Source organism: Crinia signifera, chromosome 7 (genome assembly GCF_055691185.1).
Source record: "Crinia signifera chromosome 7, ASM5569118v1, whole genome shotgun sequence".
NCBI classification, from domain to species: Eukaryota; Metazoa; Chordata; class Amphibia; order Anura; family Myobatrachidae; genus Crinia; species Crinia signifera.
The window spans coordinates 27864512-27885563 of record NC_139223.1 but is presented as its reverse complement, the minus strand read 5'-3'; the positions used below and the strand labels follow the sequence as shown (position 1 = coordinate 27885563).

The window sequence follows — 21052 nt, the reverse complement described above, 5'->3', positions numbered from 1 at the left end:
AGCCTATGGCTACACAGCGCACTACCCGAGTGGGGCAGTGCAGTCAGAGGGGTCGGCGGGGGTCAGCGCATAACCGCGCATGCGCAGACCCCCCGGCTTCCGGGTTAGGGCATCGCAGGGAAGGGCTCCTATCGGAAGAACTGTCCCTGCGCACCCAGAATGATAAATTCCTGCGGTATCAGATGATACCGCAATGCGATGCCCGGCGTTGTCATCATGCCGGCATCGCAATATAATGATAAATGCGCCCCAAAGCACCAGCCAATCAACTCCCAACTGGCTGATGCTTTATATTTGACCTTTTCTCCGCTTTATCTCCAGTTTATCTCTTCTCCAAGCTTAATAAATCTGCCCCACAGTGTGGAGACAATCACATAGACGCACATAATACAGTAACCCAATAAGCTGCGTAATCACCGCGACACAGGGGAACAGGTGCAATGATTCTAGAATATTTTATTATTTTACAATACCTTTATCATAAATAGAAAACATTCAAAGGATTTCACAACAACCAGTGCAAGTGTACAGCTAAATGCCACCCCAAAAGAGTACACGGAAAGCCCATCCATACCGCACACACCTGTATACAGGTACATCAGGGAGGGAGGGGCAAGAGGCTTGCTACTGTGCACCAATAGACCGTCCGTTTCTTATTTATAGCTGAATGGGAGATGTCCAACCTATGATTGTGGCTTCTGATTGGTCCTCCCTCCCAGCGCCACACCCCCTCTGCAGTATCACCAAACACTGGGGACAAACCAAACAAGAAATGGTCACGTGGATATGCCCCTGGGGCCACGGCTGGGAGTATATTGGTAGCAGGTGATAATAAGGTAGATTAACATGAACAATAAATCTGGTACTTGTTAGGAGTATGAAAAAAAATAATAATCAGGTACCTGGCACAAATCAAAAGCCCCGTTGGCATACTCAGGGCAAACTGCTGCATTGAATCATGTGCTGGGACTGGGCTACTATACTTTATCGCAAAATTAAAAGAGAACCAGCCCTAATTACAGATATTACAGAAAATAAACATTTCCCTTTCTGTTCCAGAACTGGCTTTACCATTTGCCAATCTGATCCCTTCTACGGAGAGAGAGCTGGCGAGTCTTCCACCAATAGGAACCCAGGGATAACAGAACTAAGCGCTAGATCATTGCTTCCCAACCCCGGTCCTCAAGTGCCCCCAACAGTTCACGTTTTCCAGGTCACCTGTGGATTTTTAAAAATGTGTCAGCTGGTGATACACAGTGCACTGGCTGGATGATTGGGAAAACCTGAACGGTTTGGGGCACTGGAGGACCAGGTTTGGGAACCACTGCACTAGAGTAAGTGATGCTTTGTATTTCATTTATCATGAGCACCAAACTGGGGTTAGGCATATAATAGAGATTATACCGACGAATGACGACAGTACTCAAACAGAGGTGAGTGGCGCAGTGTTTAACCAATCCGGAGCAGCGGAACTGAATGACATGATGTGAAAAAGTGAAAGCCACCAATAACGTATATGCATACCCTCCACCATTTCTCCGTTAAAATACCGCAATGATTGTTTACAGCTGTTCCTGGGGGCAGGCGGTGCTGGCATGCTACTGTCTGTATCCCTGCCTATAAAAATCAGATGCTGAACCCAGTACAATACAGATCATAGAAAAAAAACAGTACTGTACTGGCTTAAACTGTACAGTTGGGGGTGTGCATCTGCTGTGCCAAGTGTTATAGATTTCTTTTTTTCAAAATTATAATTTCAAATCCGTGAAAGGGTTAAATGCAGTTTGACATTTTCCATAGAAACCTGTAGAAAACCGAAACGTCAACATTATCCAACACGGCCCAGGAAAAGGTCAATAGTAGACACATCCACACCACATTCATACATAGGTGTTACTTTATACAACAGACAGTAATGTATAGATCTACAAGAGTATGCAGAGATTGGTGGGAGGGGCCATAAAGTGAATCTCACATGTGATTATCTGTACACTGCCGTATCCGCAGGATCCTATTGGTTAGGACGTAATGCTGGGCTTGCCTACTGCACGCCAAGCGTCTACACCCTGAACCAGCTACATGACGGTACCTATGATCCGGATGGCGCTGTCCAACCCCAGTGCTCAGGAACCCCCAACTGTGTGCGTTTCACAGATCTCCATATCACAAGCTCCACCTGGGGATCTTTTACAATGTGTCAGCCAGTAATGAATGCACCTGTGCACCTGCTAGGAGATCTGGAAAACATGGAGTTCCTGAGGACTGGATTTGGGAAACACTGATTGAGAATAATACAGCGACTGCTCATCAGAAGCTCACGAGGACCCGATTCCTAGGGACCGCATACGCTCAATATCGGCTTATTATCACTGGTTCCGCCCACAAAACGGTGGCTGTCCCATCGGTTCACGTAGATTACCAGTGTGGACTGAGCCAAACTATCCATACAAGAAGTGAAAGAAAAAGCTGGTGGTACACACAAACATAGACCCTGTACAGCAGGTACCAGCATTGTGCATGAGCCCCGGTCAGACCCTGCTCTGTATAACATATAGGGAAGACGCTGATGGGCAGGGAAGGCAATTCTGTCCTCTACATAGCAGAGGCCTGAAACTGCTGCATAGCACGGCACAGCCCTCACTGTAACCACGCCCTCCAGCCTGGAACCATTGCTAGCATTGGTCTGCCGCACCTCTGCAGAGACATGTACACACCACTGACTCCAGCACCAATGCAGTCGTTACAAGGGTAAAGAACAGGATGGGGGGGGGGGGGGTGAGAAGACCATCAATAATAATAATAATAATATGCATTTAAAAAGAGCACATGCAGCTCCAGGCTACAAAATAGGGCAGAGCGTAGGCTGCTTCCTGTGTCACCGGAGGGAAAGGGATCTTCCTCAAAAACAAGGCGGGAAGCGGTAGCCTGACGTCATGGAGACAGCGGAGGAAGATCCCGTCCAAAGTACTTTGTGCATCAAGCAGATCCTGGGCTGCTACGAGCGGATGGAATAGGAGACCCTGTATCCTGTGATCACCTCGCTCCTCTAGGAGGCGTAGTCAGCGCCATGTCATGTAGAGGTGCAGAGCGGAGAGGGAGGTCCTGAGGAGGCCGGCTTCTGACTCACATCTGCGAGGGAGAGGAGAGGACATCAGTGTACGTCTCTGAATGAGGCCCCGAGTCACTGACTTGGTCTTAGCACCCGGTCATTAGGATGGTGTTAGCCATTGATGATTGGCCCAGCTACCTCATGCGATGTGGGACAATCCTCTCACAACACAGCAAAGTGAGTGGCCTAAGAGCGAGGCGTGACATCACTGGGATGGTGCAAGGCATTATGGGGCATGTGTCCGGAGAGGGCAGGAAATGGGACATATTAGGCCAAGTGGAGGAACACTGCCCCAGTTTGGTTATATCTTGTTTAACGCAGAATTAGGACTGAATCGCAGCCATGTATCAGCAATGACCTCTAGTAGCAGTGCTGGGCAATAAGCGGCCCTTCAGCTGTTTATGAACTACACATCCCAGCATGCCTTGCCTTGGTTTTGGTCATGCTGAAACTGAGGGAAGGCATGCTGGGATGTGTAGTTCATCAACAGCTGGTGGGCCGCTTATGGTGAGTCACTAGGAACAAGCGCCTCACTACCATCAGTCCCATTGGTCAGTTACCCGGGTCACTAGGAACAAGCGCCTCACTACCATCAGTCCCGTTGGTCAGTTACCCGGGTCACTAGGAACAAGGGCCTCCTTACCATCAGTCCCGTTGGTCAGTTACCTGGGTCACTAGGAACAAGCGCCTTACTACCATCAGTCCCGTTGGTCAGTTACCCGGGTCACTACGAACAAGCGCCTCACTACCATCAGTCCCGTTGGTCAGTTACCCGGGTCACTAGGAACAAGCACCTCACTACCATCAGTCCCGTTGGTCAGTTACCCGGGTCACTACGAACAAGCGCCTCACTACCATCAGTCCCGTTGGTCAGTTACCCGGGTCACTACGAACAAGCGCCTCACTACCATCAGTCCCGTTGGTCAGTTACCCGGGTCACTACGAACAAGCGCCTCACTACCATCAGTCCCGTTGGTCAGTTACCCGGGTCACTAGGAACAAGCGCCTCACTACCATCAGTCCCGTTGGTCAGTTACCCGGGTCACTAGGAACAAGCACCTCACTACCGTCAGTCCCATTGGTCAGTTACCCGGGTCACTAGGAACAAGGGCCTCCTTACCATCAGTCCCGTTGGTCAGTTACCTGGGTCACTAGGAACAAGCGCCTTACTACCATCAGTCCCGTTGGTCAGTTACCCGGGTCACTACGAACAAGCGCCTCACTACCATCAGTCCCGTTGGTCAGTTACCCGGGTCACTAGGAACAAGCGCCTCACTACCATCAGTCCTGTTGGTCAGTTACCCGGGTCACTACGAACAAGCGCCTCACTACCATCAGTCCCGTTGGTCAGTTACCCGGGTCACTACGAACAAGCGCCTCACTACCATCAGTCCCGTTGGTCAGTTACCCGGGTCACTACGAACAAGCGCCTCACTACCATCAGTCCCGTTGGTCAGTTACCCGGGTCACTGGGAACAAGCGCCTCACTACCATCAGTCCCGTTGGTCAGTTACCCGGGTCACTAGGAACATGCGCCTCACTACCATCAGTCCCGTTGGTCAGTTACCCGGGTCACTAGGAACAAGCGCCTCACTACCATCAGTCCTGTTGGTCAGTTACCCGGGTCACTAGGAACAAGCGCCTCACTACCATCAGTCCCGTTGGTCAGTTACCCGGGTCACTACGAACAAGCGCCTCACTACCATCAGTCCCGTTGGTCAGTTACCCGGGTCACTGGGAACAAGCGCCTCACTACCATCAGTCCCGTTGGTCAGTTACCCGGGTCACTAGGAACATGCGCCTCACTACCATCAGTCCCGTTGGTCAGTTACCCGGGTCACTAGGAACAAGCGCCTCACTACCATCAGTCCTGTTGGTCAGTTACCCGGGTCACTAGGAACAAGCGCCTCACTACCATCAGTCCCATTGGCCAGTTACCCGGGTCACTAGGAACAAGCGCCTCACTACCATCAGTCCCGTTGGTCAGTTACCCGGGTCACTACGAACAAGCGCCTCACTACCATCAGTCCCGTTGGTCAGTTACCCGGGTCACTATGAACAAGGGCCTCACTACCATCAGTCCCATTGGTCAGTTCCCCGGGTCACTAGGAACAAGCGCCTCACTACCATCAGTCCTGTTGGTCAGTTACCCGGGTCACTAGGAACAAGCGCCTCACTACCATCAGTCCCGTTGGTCAGTTACCCGGGTCACTAGGAACAAGCGCCTCACTACCATCAGTCCTGTTGGTCAGTTACCCGGGTCACTAGGAACAAGAGCCTTACTACCATCAGTCCTGTTGGTCAGTAACCCGGGTCACTAGTAACAAGCGCCTCACTACCATCAGTCCTGTTGGTCAGTTACCTGGGTCACTAGGAACAAGCACCTCACTACCATCAGTCCTGTTGGTCAGTTACCTGGGTTACTACGAACAAGCACCACCCCTAGCGCCAGTCCCATCAGTCAGAGTTACCTGGGTCACATGGTACGACTGTACTCGATGCCACTCTTGGCCGAGATGCCAGACCAAGGTAGTATACTGCGCAGCAGAGTGTGAGCCTGGCGGTAGATCCTCTGCGGGAGCGAGCAAGGGCTGAGACCGGCCAGCGCCGAGCCCAGGTGCTGCAGGTAGTCCGTAAAGAGAGGTTAAGGAAAATATCAGCCAGCTACAATCAAAGGCTCATAAACTTTGCCCAAAATCCTACAGGGAACTCTTGTAATGTCGAAGGATAGTTTATAGAAACCAATTATAGAGATGCTTCTCCGAGACACCTTCAGTACTTTGTTTGCACCCAGACACCCGAAAAACTTAAGAAAAGAAATCATCAACATTACTGCTCTGTAGTCAGGCGAGATTGCTGATCCCTACAGACGTGCGGTCACCGGGAACACAACCGTACAAGTGTTATACGAGCGTGAGCTCTGGTTCCCAATACACTGGTTGAACCATCCAAATGTTACGCCAATGTTAGAGGAACCGATGTAAAATATTAGAAGCACAGTAAACCCCTTTCACTGTACTAAAATGCATACAAGATCCCGAATCCACACGTAATCCTTTCAGTTGATTGGGGGGAAAAAAAAACACCACAATTTCAAAAAACTCCTATCGTATCTTTAAACCCGATTATTAAGCGGAGGCAGTTAGGAAGATTGGTCTAGCAGCCAACTCAATGTAGAGTCACGGACGCGTTTCATTGTGGTACAACTTCCCCTGATGAAGTTCTAGGTTATTCCCCAATTAAACACGTCCGCAACACAGCTTTAGGATCGCCACTAGATCAATCGTTACCGCAGCCCACAACTTATTGAGTTGTGTTAGTTTGTGTGTTTATTGTATCAATGTGCCACAATGATTAGAAGGGAATGTTCTGTATCTCTTGGGATAGAACTGGTCTGATTTGTTTAATTGCCCATATGTATAAATTAGCCACAAGAGTGGTGCCCAGAAAAGGATATATCACTGTCCAGGGCGGGTGCCCTCCGTTGAGGTATAAGACGTAAGTGTAGGCGTCCTGCAGCACACCGCGGATGGAGTAGTAGTAGGGCAGATAGTGGTGTTGATAGAAGTGGCGGTTCTCGTAGAAGCGGATGGCACTGCTGTTGGTGGTCAGAACATGCAGGTACAGCGCCTTGCAGAGATCTTGGGCCGTGCTGGAGATGTGACTCTTCAGACTTTCCAGCAGCAGGGAACCTGAGAGGAGCAGAGCTATTGGTTAGGAGAAGGGGGTCACACCTATCCTATGTATAATCGCACACTGGCACTGTACTATGCTCTAGAACAGCGGTTCCCAACCCGTGGTACACGTACCACCGGGGGTACACGACGCAGATGCCAGTAATGGCGGCTGCGTGACCCGGCACATGCGCAGGACGCCGGGTCACACCGCCGCGGCTGGAAGGACGGACCCCCGGCGCATGCGCAGTCGCGTAAGGAGACCGCCGCGCCTGGAAGAAAGCCGCAGCGCCTTGAAGGACGGACCCCGGCGCATGCGCAGTCTTGCTGAAGGACACTGCCCTGCCGGGAAGAAAGCCGCCGCGCCTGGAAGTATGCCTGGACGGAAGGACGCCATCGCTGGATGTGTGGATTGATGCCAGGTGAGTATGCTTTCTGTCATCTCTTCCACATTCACTCCCTCTGTCTACTCTCTGTGTGTTCTGTTCGCTTCCTCTCTGAGACTGTTATATATATATATATATATATATATATATATATATATATATACACATACACGTGTGTGCAGTCTGTGTTCTGGTTCTGCGTGCACTCCATCATACATCAGTGCTGGCTCTATGTAACATGCATACATTGGAGGAATACCATATTGCTGGCACTGTGGGGGCATATTTATTGCTGGCACTGTGGGGGCATATTTATTGCTGGCACTGTGGGGGCATATTTATTGCTGGCACTGTGGGGGCATATTTATTGCTGGCACTGTGGGGGCATATTTATTGCTGGCACTGTGGGGGGGCATTGCTGTCAAGGTGGGGGCATACCATATTGCTGGCACTGTGGGGCATACTTGTTGCTGGCACTGTGGGGCATTGCTGGCACTGTGGGGCATACTTGTTGCTGGCACTGTGGGGACATACATGGCACCATTGGAGCATATGTGTATCTGGCACTATTGGAAGGCTAACGTGATCACTTGGAATGTCTGTTTGTTGCTTCAGTAATAGAGATTTGACAGTGTTCTGTTATTTTATATGCTGTCCGCAGAATGGGCTGAGCTTATATTGTGGTCAAGTGGTTGCACTTTTTTTTTTTCTCGTCATTGCCAGTATGAACGCTATGTTTTATATTTGGTACCAGAATGATTTTTGTAATATAAACTGGGCATACATCAGCATGTTCTTAAATTAATCTGAAGACATGGCACATACCACCACAGTGAAAATGGGGGAGTGACTTGCCACTGTTAAGCCACACCCTTCAAATTAGACCACACCCCCTAAAAATTGTCAAGCGCGGCTTGACACGAGGGGGGAATAATAAATGAAAAACCTAATCAAGGGGTACGAGAGACAAAAAAGGTTGGGAACCACTGCTCTAGAAGGATCACAGAATACTGCTAATAAGTGATAGCCCTTGGACATTATTCACAAACAGCCGTGGTCACTGAGGGGCAGATTTATTAAGCTTGGTGAAGTCATAAAGTATCTGGTCTTTATCACCGGCCTATCAGCTCCTAACTGTGAAGTTACTGGCTTGGTTTGAAAAATGACAGGTAGGAGCTGATTGTCCGGTGATAAAGACCAGATACTTTATCACTTCACCAAGCTTAATAAATCTACCCCAGAGTTCCGCAGTAACCTGAGCAGAGACTGGGTGTGGTGAGCAAATGTAAGTGGTGAAACTGGAGCACCCACATTTTTCAGAGCGGACGGACAAGACGCACGCATCGCAGAGCCACAGAATTATGGGTTTGGGGTTTTTATTTTTAAGGGAACTGAAATTGCTGAAAGTCTAAAATTTAACAAACACATGCTGTTATGTAGTGTAATGTTTAATACAAGCAGGGGGGGGGGGGGGGCGGTAGTTGTTTTGCATTAAGGAGACAGGCTGCAGGGGAAGGGGCAAACACCTGAACAAGCTTCTGTAATACGCAATACAGAGATGCCCCTACCACCCACCAGAACAAGCATATGCAATACGCCATACAGAGATGCCCCTACCGCACACCAGAACAACCTTCTGCAATACGCCATACAGAGATGCCCCTACCACACACCAGAACAAGCATATGCAATACGCCATACAGAGATGCCCCTACCGCACACCAGAACAAGCATATGCAATACGCCATACAGAGATGCCTCTACCACACACCAGAACAAGCTTCTGCAATACGCCATACAGAGATGCCCCTACCACACAACAGAACAAGCTTCTGCAGTACGCCATACAGAGATGCCCCTACCGCACACCAGAACAAGCTTCTGCAATACGCCATACAGAGATGCCCCTACCGCACACCAGAACAAGCTTCTGCAATACGCCATACAGAGATGCCCCTACCGCACATCAGAACAAGTTTCTGTAATACGCCATACAGAGATGCCCCTACCACACACCAGAACAAGCTTCTGCAATACGCCATACAGAGATGCCCCTACCGCACACCAGAAAAAGCTTCTGCAATACGCCATACAGAGATGCCCCTACCACACACCAGAACAAGCATATGCAATACGCCATACAGAGATGCCCCTACCGCACATCAGAACAAGTTTCTGTAATACGCCATACAGAGATGCCCCTACCACACAACAGAACAAGAATACGCAATACGCCATACAGAGATGCCCCTACCGCACATCAGAACAAGTTTCTGTAATACGCCATACAGAGATGCCCCTACCACACAACAGAACAAGAATACGCAATACGCCATACAGAGATGCCCCTACCACACAACAGAACAAGCTTCTGCAATACACCATACAGAGATGCCCCTACCACACACCAGAACAACCTTCTGCAATACACCATACAGAGATGCCCCTACCACACACCAGAACAACCTTCTGCAATACGCCATACAGAGATGCCCCTACCGCACACCAGAACAAGCATATGCAATACGCCATACAGAGATGCCCCTACCACACACCAGAACAAGCTTCTGCAATACGCCATACAGAGATGCCCCTACCGCACACCAGAACAAGCATATGCAATACGCCATACAGAGATGCCCCTACCACACAACAGAACAAGCTTCTGCAGTACGCCATACAGAGATGCCCCTACCGCACAACAGAACAAGTTTCTGCAATACGCCATACAGAGATGCCCCTACCGCACACCAGAACAAGCTTCTGCAATACGCCATACAGAGATGCCCCTACCACACACCAGAACAAGCTTCTGCAGTACGCCATACAGAGATGCCCCTACCACACAACAGAACAAGCTTCTGCAGTACGCCATACAGAGATGCCCCTACCGCACACCAGAACAACCTTCTGCAATACGCCATACAGAGATGCCCCTACCACACAACAGAACAAGCATATGCAATACGCCATACAGAGATGCCCCTACCACACACCAGAACAAGCTTCTGCAGTACGCCATACAGAGATGCCCCTACCACACACCAGAACAAGCTTCTGCAATACGCCATACAGAGATGCCCCTACCACACAACAGAACAAGCTTCTGCAATACGCCATACAGAGATGCCCCTACCACACAACAGAACAAGCTTCTGCAGTACGCCATACAGAGATGCCCCTTCCACACACCAGAACAAGCTTCTGCAGTACGCCATACAGAGATGCCCCTACCACACACCAGAACAAGCATATGCAATACGCCATACAGAGATGCCCCTACCGCACAACAGAACAAGTTTCTGCAATACGCCATACAGAGATGCCCCTACCGCACACCAGAACAAGCTTCTGCAATACGCCATACAGAGATGCCCCTACCGCACACCAGAACAAGCTTCTGCAATATGCCATACAGAGATGCCCCTACCACACACCAGAACAAGCTTCTGCAATACGCCATACAGAGATGCCCCTACCACACACCAGAACAAGCTTCTGTAATACGCCATACAGAGATGCCTCTACCACACACCAGAACAATCTCCTGTAATATGCCATAAGACAGCAGTCTCTATCTGTCTGCTGTTAATGATACAGTAACAGAGAAGCCCCTGTCCTCACCAATCCCCTGTTTCCGGAATTCCTTCACGACGCCTAGGCTCAGGATGTACGCCACCTGGGTGTCGCTGGAGAAGCTGGATGCCAAGATGTCTCCATCCTACAACAGAAAGACACGACACGTCAGTGTCCTGCACTGCCAGCAGGGGGCAGCGTAACGCCCAGCATTACTCACCTCTTTGTGTACTTTGGTCCTGCTCTTTATTTCTGCCACGATCATGCCCACAATATGCCCATTGTATGTGGCTGCCAGGGAGAAGAATTTCTTGTTCGATGTGATGTCTCTGTACCAGGAATCTGGGTACCTGGGGTTAAATCGAAATGATGAAACAATGGGCTTTCTATGCATGATCCTCCCCACCCCAGTAAAGGACTTACTCGATGGGGAACCAGTCGGCACATAGCTCCTTCACTGTGTCTATGTCATCATGGCAAAGGAAACGCAGGACCGTGTCAGAGAGAGCAGGGGGGGGCTCGTCCTCGCTCATTCACACCTGACGTAAACACACAGTGTGCAATAGCGTTAAGTGGAGTAAGGATATCAACTGGTTTAATACCAGGTACATCTGTATAGTTTTAAGCTGGCTACAGACTGGCCGATGTATAGCCAACAATATCGATAACAATATTTTGTGCATCTAGTCCAGTGTGTACGTTCAATATAGTTAACGAAGCGCGCAGCGGCGGGTCGTTAACGAAGCGCGCAGCGGCGGGTCGTTAACGAAGCGCGCAGCGGCGGGTCGTTAACGAAGCGCGCAGCGGCGGGTCGTTAACGAAGCGCGCAGCGGCGGGTCATTAACGAAGCGCGCAGCGGCGGGTCATTAACGAAGCGCGCAGCGGCGTGTCATTAACGAAGCGCGCAGCGGCGGGTCATTAACGAAGCGCGCAGCGGCGGGTCATTAACGAAGCGCGCAGCGGCGGGTCATTAACGATCTCCCGTCGTCTGAACATACAGCTCAATCTGACAAAATTACTGCACGTAAGAGGACCAATCATATCGCTATAGTGTTCATTCTAGCTTCCTGCATCTTATCTTCCCTGCCTGGGCTGCCGCACTCTGCTGTTGTGCTTCTAGCACAGTGTGGCCTGTATTTCAGCACAGATATGCAGACCAGACCTGTGCTAGAAGCACCACAGCAGAGAGCGACACCCTGGCAGGGAAGAGGAACTGCAGGAGTACTGAGAGATGCAGGGATGCAGGGTCCTCTCACGCTTATACTGCAGCACCAGCGAAAACTGGAAGAACGACCACTGCTTGTATAGCTAAAGGTGCGTACACACTGGCCAATATATCGGCCGTTTGATTGCACGGTCGATATATTGTTGCACATATATTATCACGTCGACTCTGCAACACAGCCGATGCCCGATATATATCTAGAGCAGCCGGTGATTGACAGCTCAGTGATGTTGGTTCCAACGGATCGGGCAGTGTGAATGGAGAATGCCCCGTCTTTAGATATATCAATTGATGTGCAGATATCTCTATTAAGGGGCATACAGATGTGGAGATCCAGCCATTGGGCTGAGCAATGTACTTAAGCCTGATCGCTCCGCACACACCGCGATGCACACGTAATGCTGTGTGCTGAGCGATCATGCTGATCGGGGCTTTTGCCTATTTTTAATAGGACACACACAACCATGCCAGCCAATTGTATTCTCCTATACATCAGAGCCATCAGACTAATAGCTGGATGGGTTATATACAGAACGCTAGGACGGAGCCTTTCCTGTGCCTGGTACCCTGGGATGTAAAAACAGTGCCCTGTATCTCACATCATCAACCAACCATTCAACTAGTATCCTGAACCCAGGCACGCACCCTGAGCTCCGGGAAGTCAGGTCACTGTAATATATTATGTAGCAATACAGGGTGAGCCACACGGAACCCAAATGACTCACCCTGTTTCTGGAGCAGACAGGTCCCAGATCAGCTTCTCCGGACTGAGCCCTGAGCTCCGCCGCGGTCTACAGAGACTCCATGTGCTACAGAGACAAAGGAGAGGAGGAGATACAATTAGTATTATACACTTCTATCACCACTGCAGTACCGTCCATTGCTGCCAATGGGTCCAATGGCCAAATAGGACCAAACAGACCCCAGAGCCTCTCCTGTGCTGGTCTCCATGTTTTATATGGTAGATAGGGGGTCAGCCTACCAACATCTCTCACACATTTATATATGATGGTACCAAGAGATCACTAGAACTTTATGTATTTGAGCAAATAGACGATAGCGGATTTATGGTGACAGAAGGAGGGGACGACGCACAGGGCGACAGAAGGAGGGGGGACACGCACGGGGGCGACAGAAGGAGGGGGGACACGCACGGGGGCGACAGAAGGAGGGGGGACACGCACGGGGGCGACAGAAGGAGGGGGGACACGCACGGGGGCGACAGAAGGAGGGGGGACACGCACAGGGCGACAGAAGGAGGGGGGACACGCACAGGGCGACAGAAGGAGGGGGGACACGCACAGGGCGACAGAAGGAGGGGACGATGCACAGGGCGACAGAAGGAGGGGACGATGCACAGGGCGACAGAAGGAGGGGGACGCACAGGGCGACACAAGGAGGGGGACGCGCAGGGCGACAGGAGGGGGGGGAGACACGCAGGGCGACAGAAGGAGGGGGACGCACAGGGCGACAGAAGGAGGGAGACGCACAGGGCGACACAAGGAGGGGGACGCACAGGGCGACACAAGGAGGGGGACGCACAGGGCGACACAAGGAGGGGGACGCACAGGGCGACACAAGGAGGGGGACGCACAGGGCGACAGAAGGAGGGGGACGCACAGGGCGACAGAAGGAGGGGGACGCACAGGGCGACAGAAGGAGGGGGACGCACAGGGCGACAGAAGGAGGGGGACGCACAGGGCGACAGAAGGAGGGGGACGCACAGGGCGACAGAAGGAGGGGGACGCACAGGGCGACAGAAGGAGGGGGACGCACAGGGCGACAGAAGGAGGGGGACGCACAAGGCGACAGAAGGAGGGGGACGCACAGGGCGACAGAAGGAGGGGGACGCACAGGGCGACAGAAGGAGGGGGACGCACAGGGCGACACAAGGAGGGGGACGCGCAGGGCGACAGGAGGGGGGGGAGACACGCAGGGCGACAGAAGGAGGGGGACGCACAGGGCGACAGAAGGAGGGAGACGCACAGGGCGACACAAGGAGGGGGACGCACAGGGCGACACAAGGAGGGGGACGCACAGGGCGACACAAGGAGGGGGACGCACAGGGCGACACAAGGAGGGGGACGCACAGGGCGACACAAGGAGGGGGACGCACAGGGCGACACAAGGAGGGGGACGCACAGGGCGACACAAGGAGGGGGACGCGCAGGGCGACACAAGGAGGGGGACGCGCAGGGCGACACAAGGAGGGGGACGCGCAGGGCGACACAAGGAGGGGGACGCACAGGGCGACAGAAGGAGGGGGACGCACAGGGCGACAGAAGGAGGGGGACGCACAGGGCGACAGAAGGAGGGGGGGGACACACAGGGTGACAGAAGGAGGGGGGGACACACAGGGTGACAGAAGGGGGGGGACACACAAGGCGACAGAAGTGGGGAGGGGGTGCACAGGGTGACAGGAGGAGGGGGATGCACAGGGTGACAGGAGGAGGGGGATGCACAGGGTGACAGAAAGAGGGGGACGCACAGGGTGACAGAAGAGGGCACGGGACAATAGGGGCAGTAGAGGGTGACTGGCAGCATTTGCACCTCCCCCAGCTCTGTACGGTTCTGGCCATTGCTCAGGGACACAGGATACCCCGGGGGTAATGGAGCGGGGCAGGCAGGGGTGTCACCCTACAGGGCAGGTGATGACTGAGAGCAGGATCCTGTTGCACTGCAGGGGTTACGTGTCCCAGGATCCTATATCCCAGCATCAGGTGACAGCTCTCAGCACTGGCCCCTGGGAGCCCCCAGGGGCCCCCTACATCGGACTTGCGTCCGGTAGCATACCCACCTGGTGGTAGCTTTACTCGGTGCTCTCCCGGGATTCCCCACTCCACCGGCACTTCCGGTCCTGGCTCCGGCTGTCTGGCTGTCACCGACGCAGGAACTCGCGAGGACAGCGGCTATTTCCTAGTCGCGGGGGCGCGCACATCCCGGAGGGGGCTGAGGAGGAGGGGGCGCGGGCACGCGCGGCTCTCCATAGCGACAACAGAGGGGAATGTGTGTCGCGGCCCGTGCGCATGCGCAAACCTACCAGCAACCGGATTGGCCAGCCGGGACGATATAACTGGACCAGGGGGGTGGGGCTTTCTCTCTCCCGAGTCCCGACCCGTCCCTCAGTGTGTGACCTGACCTCTGTGTGGTGCCACTACTACTGCTGCCAGGGCTACCATGGCATGACCCAGGCTGCACAGTACCTGTCCTCCAGCTCTGTCCCTGCTCATTATACTCCTGCTGCTCATATGCTGGGCTGCCAGTGCTATGGGAGCTGTTAGTTATCAGTACTCACTTATGCACAGTAAGAAAAGCATAAACAGCCTATCTATATTATAATCCAATCACCACCGGGTATGGGTAAAGACCGGAACCGGACAAAACGCATTTAGGAAAAACCGGAACTGTCCGGACCACACGGGGAGGCTGTAATCTCCCCTTCCCCATGTCCCTGAGGAACCCTATCATAGGGATGGACATCGATGGTCGATGTTTCGGAAACATCGATGTTTTTCTTTCGATGTTAGTGTTTTTACCATTTAATGGTGACCTTCCGATGTTTGTCACCATCGAATGCTAATCATTCGATGGTGTACCGATGGTGGCTTATTTTTTGTAATTCCCAAAAGCTATGCCTCCCCTGGCTGCTGTGTCTGTGTCAGGGAAACTTCCTAGGTTCGTTGGAGGCTGTCTGACTTTCTCTCTGCTTCCCTCCCTCTCCCTCTCTATGGTTGCTGTAGCTGCTAGGCAACAGGGCCCACTGCTAGTTCTGATTGGCTCTCCCTGACTCAAAGAGCCAATCAGAGCACAAACCTCACCCTGCAGCACCAGGCAGTCACTCAAACAGCAGCAAATTTCACAGACACACTGAGCTCTAGGGATGGACATCGGAAGCCAACCATCAAATGATGGCAGTGCTTCCACCATTGAAACTTTCGATGCGATGGTAACTAACCATCGAATCAAAAGTATTCGATGGTGAAAACTAGTTATATGACTAGTGCATGCGCAAAAGCCTGTATTGCCATTTGTAAGGTAGTAATTGAGTTTGGTGGCAGGGCCCAGGCTCTGAGCAACATATTACTTTATCATTGGACATTGTGTGTATAATATACATATATAATATTCACACAATGCCCAATGATGAAGTAGTATAATAATTTTGTACACATTATTAACACTTTAACAGCAAGTAATCAAAATGTAATAAAATTAGATAAATTGTAAACTAACTCGTTTTAGGTTTCACTATTTTTCCAGATAGGAAAATGTCTATTTATTAAGGCAAGTGTAACTACACACACACACACAAATAAGGGAGATGACGGTATAGTGGTCATCACATCATTTATATGGTGAGATAAATATTGCAATGAGCAGGGCTGGCTCTACCATTAGGCAGCTGCCTAGGGTGCCAGGATCTGTGGGGGCACCACTATAATGCCACCCACTAGGCGATTCTAGCTTCCATCGTCAGCTATATGGTCGCTCAGTGACCATATTGCCGGTGATACCTAGCAACCTTCGCCGTGTGTGCGCTCCCACCGCAGCCCAGCGACCGTCGCTGGTCGCAGGAACTTGCTAGAATCACTGGTCCCCAGTAAAATACTGATAACCAGCAATTCGGTCACTGAGCGACCAATCGCTAGCGACAAGGTCACGTAATATAAAAAATAGTTCACTATATATAAAAACAGTTAAGGTGCCCCTACACTGAGGCGATTTGGTCCGATTGTGGCCAATTGCGACCAATCGACCCCTTAAATCGGACCAAATCGCCTCTCCCTGACATGCTGTTGGGTCCCGTGCGCATCGGACCCGACCTGGTGCTCAGACAGGCAGGCAGCCACCCGTTCCTCCTGGCGGTGGGGCGGGTGGGAAGCAGGGATGCATGCAATCTATCACAACGGATCGCATGCGTTCCTGCCGCCGGGAAGGTCCCTGTCCTGTGTCCGTACACTGCTGCGAGACGTCACAGCAGTGTATGGGCACCTTTATCTTGGTTCATTCCACTGGTACCCCAGGACTGTGTATATTGTTCCTCACTATCTCACTATATTCACAGAAACAGACAATCTCTGACCAACACTTCACTGATGATCATATAGTGGTTGCTGCCTGGTAATACTAATGCAGTATATTAATGAGTGTTGTATGTGACTGACATTCACAAATATCTGTAGCTAGTTGTATTGTGTACTTATTATTATTATTGTAGCTTGCCTGAGCTGGTATAACATTCAGTGACTTCTCCTCCTCTCTGAGTCTGAATCCTCCAGAGCTCAGTGTGTCTGTGAAATTTGCTGCTGTTTGAGTGACTGCCTGGTGCTGCAGGGTGAGGTTTGTGCTCTGATTGGCTCTTTGAGTCAGGGAGAGCCAATCAGAACTAGCAGTGGGCCCTGTTGCCTAGCAGCTACAGCAACCATAGAGAGGGAGAGGGAGGGAAGCAGAGAGAAAGTCAGACAGCCTCCAACGAACCTAGGAAGTTTCCCTGACACAGATACAGCAGCCAGGGGAGGCATAGCTTTTGGGAATTACAAAAAATAAGCCACCATCGGTACACCATCGAATGATTAGCATTCGATGGTGACAAACATCGGAAGGTCACCATTAAATGGTAAAAACACTAACATCGTAAGAAAAACATCGATGTTTCCGAAACATCGACCATCGATGTCCATCCCTACTGAGCTCTGGAGGATTCAGACTCAGAGAGGAGGAGAAGTCACTGAATGTTATACCAGCTCAGGCAAGCTACAATAATAATAATAAGTACACAATACAACTAGCTACAGATATTTGTGAATGTCAGTCACATACAACACTCATTAATATACTGCATTAGTATTACCAGGCAGCAACCACTATATGATCATCAGTGAAGTGTTGGTCAGAGATTGTCTGTTTCTGTGAATATAGTGAGATAGTGAGGAACAATATACACAGTCCTGGGGTACCAGTGGAATGAACCAAGATAAAGGTGCCCATACACTGCTGTGACGTCTCGCAGCAGTGTACGGACACAGGACAGGGACCTTCCCGGCGGCAGGAACGCATGCGATCCGTTGTGATAGATTGCATGCATCCCTGCTTCCCACCCGCCCCACCGCCAGGAGGAACGGGTGGCTGCCTGCCTGTCTGAGCACCAGGTCGGGTCCGATGCGCACGGGACCCAACAGCATGTCAGGGAGAGGCGATTTGGTCCGATTTAAGGGGTCGATTGGTCGCAATTGGCCACAATCGGACCAAATCGCCTCAGTGTAGGGGCACCTTAACTGTTTTTATATATAGTGAACTATTTTTTATATTACGTGACCTTGTCGCTAGCGATTGGTCGCTCAGTGACCGAATTGCTGGTTATCAGTATTTTACTGGGGACCAGTGATTCTAGCAAGTTCCTGCGACCAGCGACGGTCGCTGGGCTGCGGTGGGAGCGCACACACGGCGAAGGTTGCTAGGTATCACCGGCAATATGGTCACTGAGCGACCATATAGCTGACGATGGAAGCTAGAATCGCCTAGTGGGTGGCATTATAGTGGTGCCCCCACAGATCCTGGCACCCTAGGCAGCTGCCTAATGGTAGAGCCAGCCCTGCTCATTGCAATATTTATCTCACCATATAAATGATGTGATGACCACTATACCGTCATCTCCCTTATTTGTGTGTGTGTGTGTAGTTACACTTGCCTTAATAAATAGACATTTTCCTATCTGGAAAAATAGTGAAACCTAAAACGAGTTAGTTTACAATTTATCTAATTTTATTACATTTTGATTACTTGCTGTTAAAGTGTTAATAATGTGTACAAAATTATTATACTACTTCATCATTGGGCATTGTGTGAATATTATATATGTATATTATACACACAATGTCCAATGATAAAGTAATATGTTGCTCAGAGCCTGGGCCCTGCCACCAAACTCAATTACTACCTTACAAATGGCAATACAGGCTTTTGCGCATGCACTAGTCATATAACTAGTTTTCACCATCGAATACTTTTGATTCGATGGTTAGTTACCATCGCATCGAAAGTTTCAATGGTGGAAGCACTGCCATCATTTGATGGTTGGCTTCCGATGTCCATCCCTACCCTATCACAGGCACCCCCCCCCCCCCCGGATGGGCCACACCCGTATCCAAACTAGCATTACCAGATTTTTGCTCTGTATTAAAACGCAGGGTACGGAGGCAGACTACTAGTAGGTACACATTATAAGATTATCTGTCCAATCTTTCTGATTGGAGCAAAACTCTGGTAAAGTTAATTTGGATACACTGGTTAAATCAAATGGATTTAACTATTTTCAGTGTTTGGGAGCAAATGGTTTGTGAGCCGGCCATACTCTTAAACTGAGCATTTGCCCCTGGGTCTGTACCATCATTTAGAAAGCTTGGGCATCCATACCTACCAACATGACCCTTTCCAGGAGGGACACATTGCTCTGTTTCTTGACTTCTCCCACCCCCTACTTCCTTAAGCTGACTGCCCTCTCCTGGACAGGGCAACCTAAAAGTCGGCAAGCCTGAGCACGATAAAAGGAACATGCCTGCCATGCACTGCTGTTTCCATGCCATTTGCACATCACATTACGGACTATGCACTTAACTGAATTACCCGCCAATATGCCAGTTTGCAGTATCTGGACACTGCCTATGGTACTTGTCTATTAGCCGGGCACCCGGTATGTAGTTAGCGTAGCGGCGCTGTCAGAATCAGCGCAGTGTTCACGCGGCCAGCATAGTCAGAAGTAGCATAGTCTTCCCACTAGCGTAGTAAGCTCCTGTCAGAAGTAGCGTAGTGTTACTGCGGCCAGCGTAGTCAGCGTCCCTGTCATATATGTGTTCCTGAAACACCCCCATTATCCATGGCAGCACGAAGCGTGGTGAGTGCAGCGTGCCCCACGAGGGGAAGCATTATGCATCCTCCCGACCTGTTGATACCCCCACTATCCACGTCGGCGTGGAGTTGATTCTATAAAGTGTTGCGAGCGCAGCGAGGGGCCGCGGATTACTTCACATGTGTTCCGCTTTCCCTCACCACGCTTTGGGCTCAAAGCTTGCCGCACTTTAGAAAGTCAACTCCACGCCGACACGGATAGTGGGGATCTGAACATGTTGGGAGGACGCATGACGCATCTGCTCGCCAAGCTTCGGGCTGGCGTGGATAGTGGGGGTTTCAAAATGCCTCCTTTATTGTGCATAGGACGCACTTGCGCCTCATGCATACATATGCTAATAATTACTGAGACGCAGGAGCGCCTCTCCACCAGCATTTGCCAGCGCAGGGGATCTGGCGGTTACTGGCGCTGTGAGAGGCGCTCACTAGGCTTGGCATGGATGCCAGGGACAGAGCCAGGCTGCCATGGAGTCCCTACACTAACTACGCTAGGCAGCCGTTGGACTACGCTGACAGTGTAGCTTAGCCTACGCCTGCGTACGTATGCTAATTGGTTGCCCGGCTAATACACAATTACCATTATAACTATTCCACAACAGGAAAATCCACCTTAGGTATCTCTATTAATGTATTTTATTTGAGTGTGTTCCATCGTAACTTGCTATGTCTCATGTCTTCTGTCCTGGGTGCTTCAAGCTTAAAGCTTGCATCTCCAGGTTCCAGAGGCATTTTAAGAGAGAAGGCTCATGGGTAGTCTCCTCTGTCCACACCAGGGACTTGAGGTGAGATAAATGGCTCAAGATAAATGGCTCAAGAGTCCCTGGCAAGTTCCAGAGCCAGATTTGCACACAATATATGAGCCATGGGCTGGTTTCACACACTCCGGCTCCTGCCGGACGGTGAAATCACGCACGGTCCGGGAGCCGTGCCGCACACATTAGTTTTGAATGGACACTATTGTGTCCATTCACACGGCCACGGCCCGGCCACACGTCTGCAGCCAGATCCCGCCACTGGAAGGGACGGCTGCCGGGCTGTGGCCATCCCCTCCATGATAAACTAATGTGTGCGGCACGGCTCCCTGGCCGTGCGGGATTTCACCGCCCGGCAGGAGCCGGAGTGTGTGAAACCAGCCATGGGGTACATTCTGGCATTATACACATGTGCAGCAGTATAC

The 21052-nt window shown here is 51.1% G+C and overlaps 1 protein-coding gene across 2 annotated transcripts; it reads right to left on the bottom strand.

Moving 5' to 3' along the window:
• Nucleotides 1–439: 439 nt before the first annotated feature.
• Nucleotides 440–14974, bottom strand: NAA60 (N-alpha-acetyltransferase 60, NatF catalytic subunit). Of its 2 annotated transcripts, XM_083152683.1 has the most exons (8): nt 14768–14971; nt 12696–12779; nt 11169–11284; nt 10966–11095; nt 10794–10890; nt 6567–6801; nt 5581–5742; nt 440–3129 (listed from the first exon to the last, which is right to left on the bottom strand). In XM_083152683.1, the coding sequence occupies exons 3-7, from the start codon at nt 11276–11278 to the stop codon at nt 5586–5588; spliced, it is 729 nt and encodes a 242-aa protein (XP_083008809.1). In that variant the 5' UTR covers nt 11279–11284; nt 12696–12779; nt 14768–14971; the 3' UTR covers nt 440–3129; nt 5581–5585. The 2 variants fall into 2 exon arrangements, with proteins under 2 accessions (XP_083008809.1, XP_083008810.1); XM_083152684.1 differs by lacking the exon at nt 11169–11284 and having other exon boundaries at nt 14768–14974.
• Nucleotides 14975–21052: the final 6078 nt, after the last annotated feature.

Bases quoted from the DNA above. Each gene is read 5' to 3' on its own strand.
- NAA60 (XM_083152683.1), bottom strand. From the start codon at position 11,278: ATGAGCGAGGACGAGCCCCCCCCTGCTCTCTCTGACACGGTCCTGCGT. The intron at 6,802-10,793 runs GTGAGGACAGGG...TGCTCCTCTCAG, and splicing joins ATTCCGGAAACAGGGGATTG to GTTCCCTGCTGCTGGAAAGT. The intron at 5,743-6,566 runs ATATCCTTTTCT...ACCTCTCTTTAC, and splicing joins CACCCGCCCTGGACAGTGAT to GGACTACCTGCAGCACCTGG.